Genomic DNA, 18,306 nt, shown 5'->3' with positions numbered 1-18,306 from the left:
AGGGGGGCATGCAAATCTGGGGTCAGTCACACACATTCAAAAACTCATACACACTCACCCTGTGACCTGGCTTCCGACACTCTGGGAGGTGAGTAACACCAGTGTAATTAAGCAAACTGGAAACTACCAATTGCCTAATTAGTCCTCAGGGGTAGTGCCGCCATAGTACTCCCAGTGATTTTCCTCAAACAATTTGAGGAAAAATCAGACTTGCTCCGAGTGTCAAAGAAAGAAAAAAGTATGTGACTCTAGGTCACACAGTAGCGCTAGTTCTACCACTGGGCGCAAAATTTAGTTTATTTATATCATATTACCTATTATATATTTGTTCAGCAATCAAACAAAAATGAAGTTTAAACCATAAGACACGTTATTTCAATCTTTTATTTCAAACAAAATAAAAACATTCAGAATAAGTGCAAGCTATAGTCAAATATATCCGTATCTATGTAGCTGCACATTTAATCAGTACAGAAGCTAGCCTGCGCATATATATCCATATCTTTAGCTGCACGTATAATCAGTACAGAGGCTAGCCTGCGCATACATCCGGAATCCGGATTTATGTAGCTGCACGTATCATCAGTACAGAGGCTAGCCTACACATACATCCATATCTATGTAGCTGCACGTATAATCAGTACAGAGGCTAGCCTGCACATACATCCGGAATCCGGATCTATGTAGCTGCACGTATCATCAGTACAGAGGCTAGACTGCGCATACATCCATATCTATTAGCTGCACATATAATCAGTGCAGAGGCTAGCCTGCGCATACATCTGTATCTATGTAGCTGCACGTATAATCAGTACAGAGGCTAGCCTGCCCATATATATCCATATCTATGTAGCTGCACGTATAATCAGTACAGAGGCTAGCCTGCGTATACATCTGTATCTATGTAGCTGCACGTATAATCAGTACAGATTCTAGCCTGCGCATACATCCGTATCTATGTAGCTGCACGTATAATCAGTACAGAGACTAGCCTGCATATACATCTGTAGCTATGTAGCTGCACGTATAATCAGTACAGAGGCTAGCCTGCCCATATATATCCATATCTATGTAGCTGCACGTATAATCAGTACAGAGGCTAGCCTGCGCATACATCCGGAATCCGGATCTATGTAGCTGCACGTATCATCAGTACAGAGGCTAGCCTGCGCATACATCCATATCTATTAGCTGCACATATAATCAGTGCAGAGGCTAGCCTGCGCATACATCCGTATCTATGTAGCTGCACGTATAATCAGTACAGAGGCTAGCCTGCCCATATATATCCATATCTATGTAGCTGCACATATAATCAGTACAGAGGCTAGCCTGCGTATACATCTGTATCTATGTAGCTGCACGTATAATCAGTACAGATTCTAGCCTGCGCATACATCCGTATCTATGTAGCTGCACATATAATCAGTACAGAGACTAGCCTGCATATACATCTGTAGCTATGTAGCTGCACGTATAATCAGTACAGAAGCTAGCCTGCCCATATATATCCATATCTATGTAGCTGCAGGTATAATCAGTACAGAGGCAAGCCTGCGCATATATATCCGTATCTATGTAGCTGCACATATCATCGGTAGAGAGGCTAGCCTGCTCATACACCTGTATCTATGTAGCTGCACGTATCATTGGTACAGAGGCTAGCCTGCGCATACATGCATATCTATTTAGCTGCACGTATCATCAGTACAGAGGCTAGCCTACGCATACATCCGCATCTATGTAGCTGTAAGTATCATCAGTAAAGAGGCTAGCCTGCGCATATATATCTGTATCTACGTAGCTGCACATATCATCAGTAGAGTCTAGCCTGCACATACAGATGGGGCTTGTCCCGCCAGCCCCGCCAGGGGGCGAACGCGCACGAGATGCCCGTGCGCCCCCTGGGCAACGGAGCCTGTCTCTCGTCCTCGCCGCCCCGAGTGCCCCCTAACCCTGCCCATCTCCCTGATGCGTGTGCATGTGAGACGAATGCACATTCCAATTCAGTGTAGCCCCTGCCGCCGGCGCTCGCCAGGGGGGAGGGTCTGGCGAGCCCCACCCAAGGATGGCAGGGGCTACATCTGTACATCCGTATCTATGTAGCTGCACGTATAATCAGTACAGATGCTATCATGCACATTTTCCACATGTGCGGCGGAAAATTCTCGATGAACTGCGCAAATGGTCCACAATGCGCGTGCGCAACACCCAGCAGCGAACACCTGCTACTTTTTCTATTTGCATGGTGACTGATAGGAAGTAGGGGTCTGGGAGTAGTAACTGTCCATTCAGTGGGAGTGCTAAGAAAGATGCAGACATACCAAAAAAAAGCAAGGCATGCCTGGGCGTTTTAGGGGAGGTTGTGTGACATCAGCTCAAGGTTTGGCTATTCTGAGCCTGCGATGACTGGTGCCCAGTGTAAAAATCATTTGATGGTGAGCCTGTTGCGATGAGCTTTGGACATATTTGCACGTTTACGAATAAATGTGGATTTCGCAGTCAACCTTTTCATTTGTCGACCATATCAACCATATGGTGATGACCTAAACACTGTTTACCGGATGCCGTCATAGATATGATCCCCAAGCGTATTCTTCGTATAGTTACTATGAGGATCTCTGCTTAAAAAAAAAAAATTATAATAATAATAATGAATTTCAGGGCCAATACTGGAACACAGATTTACTTTTTAGATTTGGGGTATGAGGCTCCAAATCACGGGAATACCTCACACGCGTTTTGCCTTAGCCTGAATAAGAACTTTCTACATCTTGCTCTTGTGCTCTGGACCACCAGTTACATCCGTTACGAGCGGGTTGACGTGCTTATGATTCGGTTTTGTGTTTATAAAGTAGGTCGGCACGCCGTCATTATGCACAAGCCGATGGAGGCGCCCTCTTTCCCGGAGAAGATCTTCGATGGTTCTGTCTGTGGAGTACACTTTTTGCATTTCTCCTGTGACATCAGGCTCATCAGGATATAGGTCATCTCCTATAGGAGGCATAAATAAATATAATAAATCTGAATTAATCATATATGAAAAATTATAGGGTCTGTCTTTTCACAATTTTTTGTTATCATTTTGAAAGCCGTTAATGTTATACCCTAGCGAGATTAGGGAGAGGGTCAACAAAAAGCAATATAAAAAAAAGAAATAGATGCTGTATGGATTAAGAGGTCAGTAGGTATATAAAGTCTTCTGCTGAAACTGATAAAACATATACGATAAATGACCTCTAATGCACCAACGCGTTTCTCCTCAAACACATGATTTCATCAAGACCCGGTAATGTTAAACTTGGACAGCAATCTACTGTATACTGTGAAGTGTAGATATACCAGGTCTGATTCCAAAGTATTAATATAAAGACATTAGTATTACTTTTATTTATTGTTTTACTAGCTGTTATACCCAATTACGCTCAGGAGCCCTTTTACCAGCAGCACTGTGGCGACCAAGTGAATATGTTATCCTAGGCATTGTGACAGGTCAACGAAAAATTAACCAGTAAGCAGTGCAGGAGACCTGTAGCTGCAGAGCCCCGCCCACATCCTCCTGGATCCCTCCCCATGGAGCCCCGCCCACAGACTTCTGGCGACCAATTGTGTTGATACTAAGCCTAGAACCTGCCTTGGGAAATTACCTGGGGGGAGTGTGGCTTGTCTGTCAATCTTGGAGGGAAAGAAGGAACCTTGGTTATTTAAGGCCTCTGCAGACCATTTGTATGACCGATACCAGATAGTGGCTGGTGACTACAGAGTAGATCTCTGTAAGTGGCAGGGCTGTGATCGTTCTACCAGTGGCGTAACTATAGCTCCGCAGCCCCCGCGGTGGCGGGGAGGCGCAGAGAAAGTTTGGGCGCCGGGGGTCTGCGCGGTTATAGTTACCCGCTGCTGTCTGCCGGTACCTGCCTGCCGCACCGCACAGTCCCGTCTCTCTGAGCGCTGGCTCCTGCTTCTATAATGAAAACGGACACTTAGAAAATGGCTGCCCCCATACTGCAGACAGTTTTCTGTTTTCTGTCCGTTTTCATTATAGAAGCAGGAGCCAGCGCTGGGAGAGACGAGACCGTGACCGCAGATGCGGCTGAGCAGGAATGGGCATGGGATAGGTAGTTACGCCACTGCATTCTACACTGTAAAACAGGGATGAAGGAGTCCAGGGATGTGCATGCTTCCATTATAAGGCTATTTTACCACAATATTAATGTGTACAGTCAACGACTAAATATAGTCAAACGGCTGGAGAGCCTCGCACAACAAGGAAATCAGTCTCCACTGCACTTGAGTCAGGTGCATCCCCGCGCTCTTGTAGGTGGCTGTGTAGGCTTGAATGGCCTTTTGCTGCTCCTCCATCCTCTGCAGCATATAGAGGGTAGAGTTCCAGTACGTCACAACCTCTTGTTTGAGGTGATGGCAGGGCAGGTTCAGGAGTTTTTGATGTCATTCCAGTCTTTGTCAGGCAGTGGCAGCATGGCGAAAGTGTCCTGCAATTTTGCAAGCCACCGCAAGCATCTCCTGCACACTCCTGTCACTTTTACGGAAATGCTGTACCACCAAATTAATTGTATGGGCAACCATGTTGGAAATTGCCCATATGTAATGCTCGCACAATGTTACTGGTGTTGTACAATACCACAAATCCCCAGTATAGTCCAAGTGGGATAAGCCACTGGTAGATGATTTCCCTCAGTTTCTCTAAGAGGTTGTCAGCATTGTGCCTCTTAATGAAACTGGTGATACACAGCTTAGCCTGCCTTGGAAGGAGCCGGCATTTCGGAGAGGCTGCTGCGGAGGTTGATGCATCTACCCAGTGGGCTGTCACAGTCATATATTCCTTAGTTTGTCCTGTACCACTTGTCCACATGTCAGTGGTTAAGTGGACAGTGGGTAAAGCCACATTTTTCAGGGCACTGAGCACACTTTTTTGGATGTTTTGGTACATCCTGGGTATTGCCTACCTAGTGAAGTGAAATCTATGCCTGCAGGACTACCTCCGATCCGGATTGAGGAGGAAATTGATGAGGAGTGAATAGCTTGTGTGGTTTTCAGGCACTGGGATAGAAAAGGATCAATGGATTTAGGTGTCCCTGGTCCTAGCCACAGTTTCTGAGAAACTGCTAAACAGTGACGTCAAACTTCAGGTGACACATAAGCGAGGATATCTCTAGGTGGCCAACGGCCTTACCCCCTGCTTATTGCAGCATTACATAAACTACATATGGCGAGACAATTGTTGTACGAATCTGGATAAAAAAAATTACAGACCAAAGAGGTGGATTTTTTGGTCTTCTGCCCAGGCATAAGGACAGCCTTTTGCATCCCATGGACAACACCTGTCTCGCCCAGTGCCTCATTTAAGCAAACCACAGCAGCATCCTCCTCAGCGCCAGCTACATCAATATCCTCTTCTGGGTGTACTTCAACAGCGACATCTTCAATATCAATATCAGGAACTGCACTGTGGGTGATCCTTCCAGCATATGCAGAGGACGTGCGAAGGGTGTAAGGAGCCTCCTGTACAGTGGGAAGGTCAGGCATCGCAACCACCAACACCCCTGGACTCTACTTGGGGATTTGTGATACCAGGTCTTTACAGTTGTTTGCTGTGTGTTGATGACACTTGCTTAACTCTCTTGAATTTTATAGCGGGGGGGGGGGGGGCTTACATCGTCTTGTGAAGCTGAACCACTAGTCAAGAACATAGGCCAGGGCCTTAGCCATTCCTTGCCACTCCATGTTGTAAATAGCACATTGGCAAACCTTATGTTTCTCCTCAAACTATTTACATTTATTTTTTCAACTTACTAAACTTTTTTTTTAAATGCCCTCTAAGATGACATTGGGCATCGGCCTTGGCAGACAACGTTGGTGGCATTTCTATGTCATGACTAGTGGCAGCAGCTTCAGCACTAGGAGGAAGTAGTTCTTGTTCTTTCATGAATGTACCCCTAAACCACACACACATGGCACAGCCTGAGAAAATTATACAGATTTAAAATAACCCTTAAAAGTACCACTAGACTTAGCGGCAGTACCACTGTCCTCTCGCTGGACTTATACAGCTGTCGGCTGTACCACTGGATGTGCGGCTGTCAGTGTGGTGGTAATGTACAGCTCTCAGTGTGGTGGTGATGTGCGGCTGTCAGTGAGGCAGGGATGCGGTGCGGTCAGAGAGGCAGGGATGCGGTGCGGTCAGAGAGGCTGAGATGTGGTGCAGTCAAAGAGGCAGGGATGCGGTGCAGTCAGAGAGGCGGGGACATGCTGCTGTCAGTGAGGTGGGGATGCAGTGCTGTCAGTGAGGCAGGGATGCGGTGCTATCAGTGAGGCGGGGATGCGGTGCTGTCAGTGAGGCGGGGATGCGGTGCTGTCAGTGAGGCGGGGATGCGGTGCTGTCAGTGAGGCGGGGATGCGGTGCTGTCAGTGAGGCGGGGATGCGGTGCTGTCAGTGAGGTGGGAATGCGGTGCTGTCAGCGAGGCAGGGATTTGACTGTGAGCTGTGGCTCTGTGAATGTTAGTGGTTACAGGTGTTGCTCTGTGACGTTGTGATGATACGAAGCCTAAAACCTGTTGGTACTTGTTGAGCTCCTCCAGTGTGCTTATGCCCTATAGGTCATACCTGGTAGTGTGTGCATCATGCCATCTGGAGCTTGGACTAATACAGGCATCCATCTTTCACAGCCCTCCAGGGCGCGGCGTTGGCTGAATCTGTGTAACTCCTGGATCATTGGGAAGTTGCACAATCGGCTTAAATCATAGAACTGAGGAGGTGGAATCCAGCATTTATGACACTTAAACTCATCAATGGCTTCCTCAGGTGTCCACCACTAAGAAATAAACACAGCACGTTGTACAACAAGTCGATATTGTTGATAAAAAGTCCTGTGTGGGAGGAAATGCAGAGGCTGACAATCTATTTGTGTCACATACCAAATCATTACTGAATGGGACACCTACTGTATTTCAATTACAAACTAAATCCATTAACCAGTAGGGGGCGATCTCTAGTAACAAAGGGCTACTGTCACTCTAGCCAGTCTTTTGAAGCCACATGTGGGATACGGGTGAACACATCTATCTGAAAGACAGAGGTTGGGGCGAAACATATTGTCACCATGCCTACACCTGCCCAGTGGAGGATTTGAGGATGGGGCAGCAGGGGAGGGTTAACTGCTTATCCCTTTATATTCATGCCTCGTGCTTGAACAGGAGATGACATATGCCAGGCAAGTGTGGTACACCCAGTTCTGTGCGGTTACATTAGTTCACTACTCACTTTGAACGCAGAGACTTCTTTCTGATCATCAGTGGTCCTGGGCTTCTTAGGCAAACAGCAGATAAAGAATGCTGTATCGTAGCGCTTGCTATTAGAACTCCCGGAGAATAAAGGGGTCAGCCAGTTGCCCCACTCGTGCAGCGCCCAGATGTTAGGGATGCACCGCAGCTCCTTGCACATCTCAATAAACTGCAGTGGATTATTCTGGACCTCGAGTCTCCATTTAGCAATTGCCTCTTGATCTTGCTCGTAGGCCTCCACAAAGTTCTGGTTGTCTTCAATGCTGGACTTCTCTGGAACTACCAATAAAACGCCAGACTCTTCAAAGGTCTCCCTGATGGCACAGATCCGGAAAGCCACCTCTCCGGGAATCAGTGAGCCAAAGTCTCTTCGGTCTGTAAGGAATAGAGGAGACCTTGTGTGGTTAGGCTGCTTCACCAAACCTAGGCCAAAGTTAGGTTCCTGGCTGTGCCTCTCAAACAGTTTCATCCAGTCGTTGGAGAAGTCTGAAGGGTCTACAAGGCCCCCGGGAAACACAAAGGCATTTGGCATGAAAGCACTTTTCTGGCTGCGTTTCAGCAACAGAACCTCGTAATCATAAGCAGGTCTCTTCGGGTTATTGTTACAGGGCACCTGCGGGATCATTTTCGGGATGATGTTGCCGTGCTGGGTTCCTGCAGCTAAAATTAGGGTGGCTGCTTCTCTCCAGTGTTTCAGAGTGTTGTTCATTTTAGGACCTCAGATCTGGTCGCTGTAGCACTTTGTTACAGCTTCAGATGAAGCCGAGAACCGTCTCTTCTCTATTGGATGAAATGTTGCCCGCTCAGCATCTTTATAAAATAGTTCCTGTCGGCAGAAAAATTAATTGGTTAATTCATATTCAGGTACTGTATAGACATAGAGGGTGATGCACACAATCACATTTTTGTGTTAAAAAGAGAGAATTTGCTGCTAATTTTGCTGGATGATGTTATTCTGAAAAGGAGATTTATGTTACCTGTTTGTTAGCCACAAATTTAACACTGGGTAGTTGGAGTGGGAGAGAAGCTCCAGAAGGTTAAACTTCCTCTGCCACCAGGCAGACCAGGCAGCTCAGTTTATTAACAAGCCAAGGCAGGAGACAAGAGAGAAAGAAGAGAAGCACCATACAGAAACACAATCTGAACACATTCTAGTTCACACAACAGAGGAACAAGGTAATTATAACAGTTATAACTGTAACAAAACTAAAGCAGGGAGAGATCTTTGTGGCCTCTGACGTCCTTGAAAAAAGAGATTTAACAGATACGACATAAATCTCCTTTTATTCTTTGGGACATGTCAGGGGCCACAGGCTAATGCTGGGAATCCTAAAGCAGCAACCTAAGGGAGGGGATGTGCTTGTGCGGCAGCAAGAAGACTCTGGCCAAAAGCCGAGTCCTGGGAGGCAAACGTATCGAAGGCATAAAAGTGCAAGTTAATGGCAGACGACCAAGTCGCCGCCTTGCAAATTTGCTCAGCTGTTGCACTGCCCCTAACAGACCAAGATGCACCCACAGACCTAGTGGAATGAGCCTGGACCCCCGCAAGAACTAGGAGGGAGTTGTCCAAGTATGCCTGCCTTATGACAGAGCAAAACCAGCAGTCAAACGTTTGCTTAGTAGCAGGCCATCCCCTTTTTTGAAACCCATAGAGCACAAGGAGAGAGTCCGATTTCTGGAAGGACTTAGTACAGCGCACATAGATGCGAGGGGCACGAACAACATCCAAAGAAGACTGCACAGGAGAAGCATCCGGTCCTCGAAAGGCTGGGACCACGATCTCCTAGTTGACGTGAAACCTGGACACCACTTTAGGACAGTTGAGAAGGAACAGTTCCAAGCACCGCCCGATTTGAATGGAAGATCAGAAATGGGGACCGACAAGAAAGAGCTGAGAGGTCAGACACTCTCCTAGCTGAAGCAATTGCCAACAGAAAAATTGTCTTCCAAGTGAGCCAACAAAAGTCCACTGACCGCAAAGACTCAAACAGTGGGGCCTGAAGAGCAGTGCGTACCAGGGAAAAGTCCTACAGGGCAACCGGGGGAACAAAGGGAGGCTTTATATGCAGGATGCCCCGTATGAACGTTCGGACATCCGGCAACAACGCTAACTTCCTACGGTGTAAGATGGACAAAGCTGAAACCTGTACCTTCAAAGAAGAGTGCAATCCGAACTCCAGGCCCTTCTGTAAGGACCGAATCTTGCCAATTGGTAAGTCTTGGGATTGAATCAGCAAGCACAAGACCAGTAAAAGTTAGCCCACTAGATGCAATTGTAAGCACAGGTGAAGAAGGTTTGCGTGCCCTGAGCATGGTCGAAATTACTCTGGAGTCAAAGCCTCTGGCTCTTAATAGGGAGGTCTCAACAGCCGCCACATCAAAGCCAGATGCCCCAAATCCAGGTCCAGAAAAGTGCCCTAAGAGAGCAGGTCTGGACGTAGAGGTAGACGGATCGGATGGGCCACTGACAAGGACTGTAGATCCGAGAACTAGATCCGTCTGGGCCAACTGGGAGTCAAAAGAATCAATGTGCTGCCCTCTGCCTTTAACTTGCGGACCACTCTCATCGCAGGAAAGCTGTACATCAGAGCAAACGGCCACAGGGCTGAACACCATGCAAGCCCCTGAGTTGCAAGTTCTGGACCCGTATAGGGTAACCTTATTGTTGTGGCGCAATTCCATCAAGTCCACCTCAGGTCTGACCCAGTATTGTACCACCATCTGAAACACCTCCGGATGAAGGGCCCATTCACTGGCATCCAGAGGCTGATGGCTCAGGAAGTCCACTTTCCAGTTGAGTACCCCTGGGATAAAGATCGCTGAGAGAGAGAGTAAGGATCTTCTTTTCTGGCCATTAAAAGATGCAAGAGGTCTCTTCCATATATATATATATATATATATATATATATATATATATATATATATATATATATATATATATAGTTCCAAAGAAGGCAGCACTCAGGAGGCAGTAGTAAGTGTAGAAAAACGTCTGTATTAGAATACAAGCTTTCGGGGTGTGACCCCCTTCATCAGGTACAGACAACAATCATAGCATGTAACACTCACCCATTTGTAGTCACCATCAGCCACGGCCTCCCCCGCACGCTGTTAGCGTTTATATATATATATACACACACACACACACACACACACACAGTCTGTGGATGAAGGCACTCCCGAAATAAAGAACACAACCAGTGTTGTATATCAACACTGGTTGTGTTCTTTATTTCGGGAGTGCCTCCATGCACAGACTGTATTTTGGACCCCTTGCAACTTCAGAGACAGGGTTCTGCTAAGCAAAGGGCCTGGAAGACTGCCCTCAGTTCGAGCACTTTGATGGGTAGCTAGGTTTCCTGTGAGTTCCATAGTCCCTGGAAGGATCGCTGGCAAGTCACTGCCCCCACCCACCGAGGCTGGCATCCATGGTGAGGAGAGTCTATTGTTGGATCCAAAATGGTCTCCTTGCCTTGAGGTTCTGGTCCAGAAACTACCAGCAGAGTGAGAGACATACTTCTGGGGACAATGCCATCAGTTGTGACCTGATGTTGGTATAGGATCCTGACCATTTGGGAGGATCTCCCATTGTTCAGACAGGAGTGGAATTGTGCATATTCTGCCATGTCCAAGGCCGATACCATTGAACCTAAGACCCTCATGCAGGCATGAATTCACACCCATCTGAGTGATAAAAGACATCATATGCGGGACTGCAGTGTCTGGCAACACATAGGAAAGCCTCAAAGGAAAACGCCTCTAAGGCTTTTTTGGAGTCAGGCGCTTTCCAAGAGTGCAGCCATAAAGAACACCGTACCACAACTGCCGAAGCCAACACTCGAGAGGTTAGGGTGGCTGCATCAATAGCTGCCTCGCCTAAATAGAGGACGGCTTGATGTTACTTCTCAATCAGCTATGAGAGCAATTGCCTGATCAACCATGGCCTTGAATCCAGTGTAGGTCTAGCTATGGTCCCTGCAGTAATGTAGTTAAGTTTGAGGAAGTTTTCCAACTTCCAATTGGCAGTGTCCTTGAGGGATGCAGTAGGGATGGGCAGCATAGAAGATCTCACTAGCTTAGCCATATGCGCGTCTAGAATAGAATTCCTTTATTCGTCTCACAATGGAGAATTTTTTTATCTTAGGAGCTGTTTCCCACCTGACCCTATCCTCATGAGGAAGGGAGTAAAGGGAGGCGAACCGCCTAGGTTGGGTAAATTTCCTATTGGGTACCTCCCAGGACTCGGAGAGGATACTCTCTAAGTCATTGGACTTAGGAAACAAAGAAGAGTTTTCTTAGCGTGTTTGAAGGTAGGGCCAGGGGCCAGTGGATTTAGGCGGCAAAGCTGGGTCCCCTATACTGGCTGTAACCAAGGCATCGACATCAATGCGTGATGGGGTGTCCTGAGGTGACCGCCATGTCAGCAAATACAGGGCTGAGAGGAAGAGCTTTCTCTGACTGGAACCCTGAACAGAGGCTGATAATGCACTCACCCACAGCAGCACCACCCCGGGCCAGGGATGAGGATGGCATCACAGGCTGCTGGGACGGCACAGATGAGAGCCTATCTACTAGCTGCACCATCATCTCATTAAGCGATGTTGCTCAAGCTGGCTCCTGAGAGGAGGCTGAAGCTGAGGTCGGTGCCTGAGCATTGTAGCAGCTTGCGCATAAGCCATCCTGGACATAGTCCTGTGGGGATAGGTCAGCATTACAGGCTGTGCAAGACAGCAGTGCTGGAGCCCATGTCTTACTGTATACACTTATTTAGTGAAATAGACAGGCAGCTATTAAGGTATTGCTAACACACTATATTGTTGACAGGTAGTTATAGTGTTAATGCAGTACACAATACACAGCAAGCATACAGAGGCATACTATGCAAAGAAAAAGGTGTCACTAAGCTCCTAAAACAGCTATGGCTAACTGGAGCACTCTCTGTAACCTGTGAGGAGAGGTATAGGAAGAACTAGCCCAGGCGAAGCAGTGGATCTTCGGGTGGCTTAGAAGCTCTCCGTGTCCCTGGCCACATGTAGCTGAGGGCGGGAAGGAGCAGTGGTGGGAATCACTATGGGATGTGCCACCTAGGGGGAGTGCCTGTGTGAGGAGGGCCCACTCCCCCTGCTAACAAATGGCCACCAGGGAATTGCCTCATGCAGCGCCGGTATAGCGGTGGGGATCCGGTGCTGCTGCACACACACACAAAAGCTCCCTGGTGGTCCGTCCGCTTGCTAGCGCAGCCCAGTGGTCCCCAACGCCAGGCTGCTCTGCTGCATCAGGCCCCCATCGCGTATGCTCCCTACTGGGAGCATCTTACCTTGCTGTGTACCGGGGCTGGCCTGCGGCTGTGGTCTCCCGAGTGCCTGGGGACGACTTTGGTCACACACCGATTTGTGGAGCTGAGGCTGCCGGCAGTGCTGATGTCTAATAGACCCCCTGTGCTGCTGTTCTGTCACGGATGACAGTCAGTGTAAAAATAAAAAATAATAAAAAATGTTAAATTAAAAAGTAATTGGTGGGTGTGGCTCCTGCCAGCACCAAAAAAACTGGAGTTGCCTGGCCTGGAGGCAGGGTAGATGGGGGGAGGATCCTGGTCTGCCTGGAGGCAGAAGAAGTTTAACCTCTTGGGTGCTGGAAACTTCTCTCCCACTCCAACTACCCAGCATTAGCCTGTGGCCCCTGACGTGTTTCAAAGAATAAATTCACATGATAACTGACCCAGGGTCCAGGATAAGTTCACAAATCTATGTGTATAGACATTCGTGGACTTAAAAATAGATCAGTCATTGGGGACCCGTAGTGGCTAAATGACAAATGACAATCACAAAACACACCCCAAAATGTCAAAGACAATCACTTCCAGTTCTCCCGATGGGGGAAACAAACCCCTCAACCTGAAATCGGTATGAGGCCATTAGTTCGACAGTGTCTAGGGCTAACAATCAATAGGCACAATTGGACAACAGGCAGAAAGACGACACAAGAACAAGTTCGATATGGCCAATAGGACGACACAAACAAAATGTCGATATGGAAAAAGGGCAACAAGATTTTCATGATTTTTTTTCTCCTAAATCGACCGGTCGATACATTATCCCAGTGGGCATTGAGAGTAATAGTGTGCCCAAAGCATGGCGAGCTGTGTGAGGGGACGTGGTACACTAATATAGTGTCCATGTCGACCTTTGTCAACATAGACACCAAAAAAGAATTTTAAAAAATCATGTCGTCCTTATGATTATGCTGAAGTAATGCATGTTAGCCTTTTCAGGTGTCGATTTTCTGCCTGTCGACCAATAGTGGAACTTTATCGCTTTCCATACTATGGTGAATACCTATACACAGGGTAGTTGCATCATCACCAGACTTTGTACCTGCACTTGCTTATGTGCTCTCACTAATTCTCTCTGGATTTATGAGTTTATAACTAATACTAGTTTCTGCAGAGATAGCTACACCAAGGACACATTGAGGTGTAAAACTAGTACTTGTGATGGCTCAGTAGTAATCACTTGTGTTATATTATTGTACTATTGTGATTTTAAGTCATTTTTAAGTAATTTTTTTTTTTTTATGATGCCATATTCCGCCCTGGATTTTTTTGATTATTAATTTTTATGTGCTTCTTATATCGCTAATATCTTGGACAAGTCCCAATGTGCTGATTATCTAGGAGGGACATAGGTCAACATGCGGGGCTGAGGAAGGGAAGTAAAGTGCTCATGAATACATTTGGGGAGTCACAGGCTGCAGATCCACCCAGCCCATGACAGTACTGGAGTAATACTATAAGGCAGTGGTTCCCAAACTGTGCGCCTAGGCTCCCTGGGGTGCCTCGAGACACTTGCAGGGGTGCCTCGGGTTGGTCGTCCAGGACCAATTCTAATTATTTATGATCAATTATTTCTGGACAAAACCAGTGCTGGTGGCTGCCAATCATAAAATGTGTACAATCAAAACCAAATACTGCCCTTTACCACACAACTGAACCTAAGAAGCACATATAAACACAATCTACTTTATATGATATATATTTTTTGGGGCCTAGGGGTGCCTTGGAAAAATTCTGATACTCTAGGGTGCCGTGATTAGAAAAAGATTGGGAACCCCTGCTATAAGGTACACAAATAATGAATTAGAATATTATTATATCTTTATGTAATGAAACAAGTTTGCGCTAACCGCAACAATATTTCTTGAATATGAACAGAGTCTATTAATATATTAGCCGATCACGTGATGTACAACGCAGTACAGAACGCACATACCCTGTTAAGGGAAGATGAAATCGAGTCCCTGGAATACAAGGACAAAGAAACGCAGATTGATCACGTGACCAGATGAGACCATGTCCAATGAAAATCAAACCGCTTTATAAACGGATGCCGACAGACGGTGAATCCCACTTGATCTTTGAAAAAAAAACGCAGAGACACGCAGGCTGGGAAACGCGTCAGTCCTTTATTCAGCTTTGCCTATACATACCCGACCCCTCTGCCCACTGGAGACTTAACCCCTTGAGTGGTGGGTTTTGCTGGGACAGGACAAACCTACTAGGGCAGGTTTGTCCTGCCCCAGCAAAACCCACCACAGATACTAGGAAGCCACCTCCCCCTCACCTCCACTCCGGCGTTAGTACGCCGGAGCTCCCCTGCCGCCTGTCAGTCATCACACAGGCGGCAGGCTCGGGGATGTTTCGAGGCGGCTCGGGAGGACTCGGGTACCTGAACTCTCCTGAGTCCCTCCAAACCGCGCCGACCATCCCCGAGCCTACCGCCTACGTCACTGATGCAAACAGTGAGTGAATGACGACTGGCGGCAGGTGAGCTCTGGCATACGATCGCCGGAGCGGAGGGGGTGGGGGAGGCGACAGGAGAGGGGTGACGATGGGGGACCCCTAAAGGTAGTGCGCCAGTAGTGCTCCGCTGGAGGCACCACTGGCGCTCACCTAATGCAAAGTGGTTTGGCCGGAAATTTTCCGGGACAGCCCGCTCGGGTTTTGACGTGTATTAACCCCCGGGCATACCACCCAAGGGGTTAATATACGTCAAAACCCTAGGGACTCCCAGGGCAGGCACCCTGATGGCAAACGGAGGAGGAATTCGGTATATCTCAAACATCAAAGGCACCTCAGTCTGTAATTTATACAGAGAGGACAGAAGCACTCCCGGGAGCGGTAAATATACACAATTGTGTTGTACTAACAGAGATTAAATAATCTCAGTATGTGAGCTCGCTACCTCTAAATTAACCCTACGGAGCACGTGCAATAATCACTGCCATACCAGCTGCTCCATTGAGGATTTCTCTGTAATAAGTGACGGCTTCAACATCTAGTTAATTGTCTGGAACAAAGAAACGGTGTCTGGTTATATCTATTAGCAGGAATATTTACATTTTTATGTATAGTGTTTCTTTATTTTAATAAGGTTTATGTAAAAATATTTTATAGTAACATAAGTTCACTTCTTATGATTAGCTTACCGGCCGGCCATTAGCTATGTGTAATAATTGAAAGAATATTGTTGTATATTAAATATTTTATTCTCTTTTTCTTGTTTTATATGGATTAAAGTAAAAATATTTGCTTACGATATTTGTGTTGGCATAAATTAGCATATTTTATGCAGAACGTATAGCGCTGTCTCAAACTTGTTACTGCTTTTTTTTGTGTTCTGGCCTCTTGGAATTGGGCAAGTTCCACGAGACAGCTGCTTTAGTGTCTGCCCCATAAGCCAGGGCTGGGCAACACCGGCCCTCCAGATGTTAATGAACTACACATCCCAGGATGCTTTGCATTAGTTTTGCTATGTGGCCATGCTGAAACTGATGCAAGGCATGCTGGGATGTGTAGTTCATCAACATCTGGAGGGCCGGTGTTGCCCAGCCCTGCCATAAGCGCTTTGAATACCCACCCTCCTATTATTATATTCAGCCACTGTTACCGGAGGTAATGGGTACGCACTGTATATACAGTACATTGCTACATATACAGTATATGACTGCATTGAGGGTACATTTGAACAGTTTCAAAAGGAGCAAAGGTCATCTAATGTGGGGTGATAAGGCAACCCAGAAGATATACAGTACAGCCGTATGCTCTTACCTGGGCTACAAAGCAGTAATACATATACACTCTTACATGATGATGATTATTATTATTATTATTATGCCATAATAGTTCAGCAGCACCCAACACAATACATAAATGTGCAAAAACAATTAAACAATGACTTACACTACAATGCAATTTAGGAAAAGTACATGAAAAATAAAGATATAATGTAAGTTTGCTGGCAGGGCCCTCCTACCTCTATGAAGGTTTGTTTCTACCCAGTTTGCGGACATACTAAAAGGAATGTTTTATCACTATTGTTTCCAATTGTAAAGCGCAACGGAATATGCTGCACTATCTAAGAAACTGTACATAAATAATATAAGGAAACACCAGCCCAGGACACAAGGTAATTGCAGAAACTCAGTGTAGACAAGATATGCTGTCACCTGTCCCTGGCTGTTACCTGTACTTGTGTCCTTCCCCAAACAGCAGTAGTAGTTACGAAGCAGCCATTACTTGTGACAGCTCTGCTCCTGCCTGACTACAACTCCCAGAATGCCGCGCGTCGTCCAGATCAGCTCACCATAGGAACTCTATGATACCTAACCTGTGTGCAGCAGCCCCCTCTGGTGACCTGGACACAGAACAGCAGCAGCTGTAATGGCTTTTTTTCCTGCATTGCTGAGGACAAATATTTAACCACGTCATGACTGGCTGATGTTAATACCTTCATGACCAGACCATTTATCAGAATGTTATCACGTTACAGTGATAATTATTGTAACATTTAAAAGGCACCCCACAAGTGGTTAGCTGCACCGTACTGTACATATGGCACACATAAGAACAATACAGGGTACAAGAACAATACAGTAATATCCCAGTGTCATATCCTTCATGAGCATACCTCGCAACTGTCCTGCTTTCCACGAGAATGTCCCACCTGGGGACGGTAGTGTCCCGCGGCTTGGAGGGGACAGTTGGGAGTCCCCCCCTGTCACCTGGTTAATAGTCGATAGTTCAAAAGTCAATAGGTCAACACATGAACAGGTCGACATGAATATATTTTTCAACTTTCCATACTTTACCTTCTGCGTGGACTCCGACTGGGAACGGTAAAGTGTGCCGTGGGCAGCAGTAGCGTAGCCAGGCACATGTTCCGAAGCATGGTGAGCAAATCAGTATACAAATATGTGGTTCATGCATTGAAACCTTCAAACTGACACAAAAAAACATGAAAAACTCATGTCGACATCTTCACGTCGACCATTTTCATGACAACCGTTTATGTCACTTTTGTCGGTACTTGTTTCTTAGCACGGCCACAATCGCGGGCATCGGGTGTCATTTTTAGTGGTATACGACGCGACCGACGCAATGCCCCCGATTTGCCCATTGAAATGCATTGAAAACAGTCAAAATCGGGTCGGTCGCGTCGTGTGCGGCTAAAAAAGGCTTAAATGGTCCAGACGCGATGCCCGCGATTTCCCCATAGGGAACAATGTTAAATGCCTCAATTTAGCCGCGATGCCCCCGATTTCCCATAGGAAACAATGTTAAATGGGTCAATTTACCCAAATCATCATAGGGAACAATGGTAAATGGCCCAGAAACCCCCCCAAAACACCCCTGAACAGTGAAATGTCCCCCCAAAAGTATTTTACGCCACCCCACGATCAACGCGAACCCGAAGCGTGGCGAGCGCAGCGAGCCCGCGAGGGGCGGCGGTACGCGTCCTCCGACCTTTTCATACCCCCACTATCCACGTCGGCGTGGAGTTGAGAATAGAATAGTGTGGCGAGCGCAGCGAGCCACCGAGCCCGAAGCGTGGCGAGCGGACGCGGATACCTTCACAGGTAAACGCTTCCCTTCGCGGGCTTCACAGGTATCCGCATGCGCTCGCCACGCTTCGGGCTCGGTGGCTCGCTGCGCTCGCCACACTATTCTAT

General features: G+C 47.0%; 1 protein-coding gene across 2 annotated transcripts; it reads right to left on the bottom strand.

Annotated features, from left to right (window-relative positions):
- Positions 1–352: 352 nt before the first annotated feature.
- On the bottom strand, positions 353–16,956 carry NUDT19 (nudix hydrolase 19). 2 transcript variants are annotated; one of them, XM_083163620.1, is made up of 4 exons: positions 16,821–16,956; positions 7,280–8,125; positions 6,623–6,830; positions 353–2,994 (listed from the first exon to the last, which is right to left on the bottom strand). In XM_083163620.1, exons 2-4 carry the CDS (start codon positions 8,006–8,008, stop codon positions 2,768–2,770), a joined length of 1,164 nt encoding a protein of 387 aa, XP_083019746.1. In that variant the 5' UTR covers positions 8,009–8,125; positions 16,821–16,956; the 3' UTR covers positions 353–2,767. The 2 variants fall into 2 exon arrangements, with proteins under 2 accessions (XP_083019746.1, XP_083019747.1); XM_083163621.1 differs by having other exon boundaries at positions 16,804–16,826.
- Between the last annotated feature and the right edge of the window lie 1,350 nt (positions 16,957–18,306).

This window comes from Crinia signifera, chromosome 11, assembly GCF_055691185.1.
Source record: "Crinia signifera chromosome 11, ASM5569118v1, whole genome shotgun sequence".
Taxonomy (NCBI): Eukaryota; Metazoa; Chordata; class Amphibia; order Anura; family Myobatrachidae; genus Crinia; species Crinia signifera.
Note: the sequence above shows the minus strand (reverse complement) of the source record. Positions and strands in the feature narration are given on the sequence as shown.

What these genes read in the sequence shown, in the direction of transcription:
- NUDT19 (XM_083163620.1), bottom strand. Translation starts at nt 8,008, where the DNA reads ATGAACAACACTCTGAAACACTGGAGAGAAGCAGCCACCCTAATTTTA. An exon ending in AAGAAGTCTCTGCGTTCAAA is followed by an intron (nt 6,831 to 7,279) that starts GTGAGTAGTGAA and finishes TTTATTTCTTAG; the next exon opens with TGGTGGACACCTGAGGAAGC. An exon ending in CATGATGCACACACTACCAG is followed by an intron (nt 2,995 to 6,622) that starts GTATGACCTATA and finishes TGCCTCCTATAG; the next exon opens with GAGATGACCTATATCCTGAT.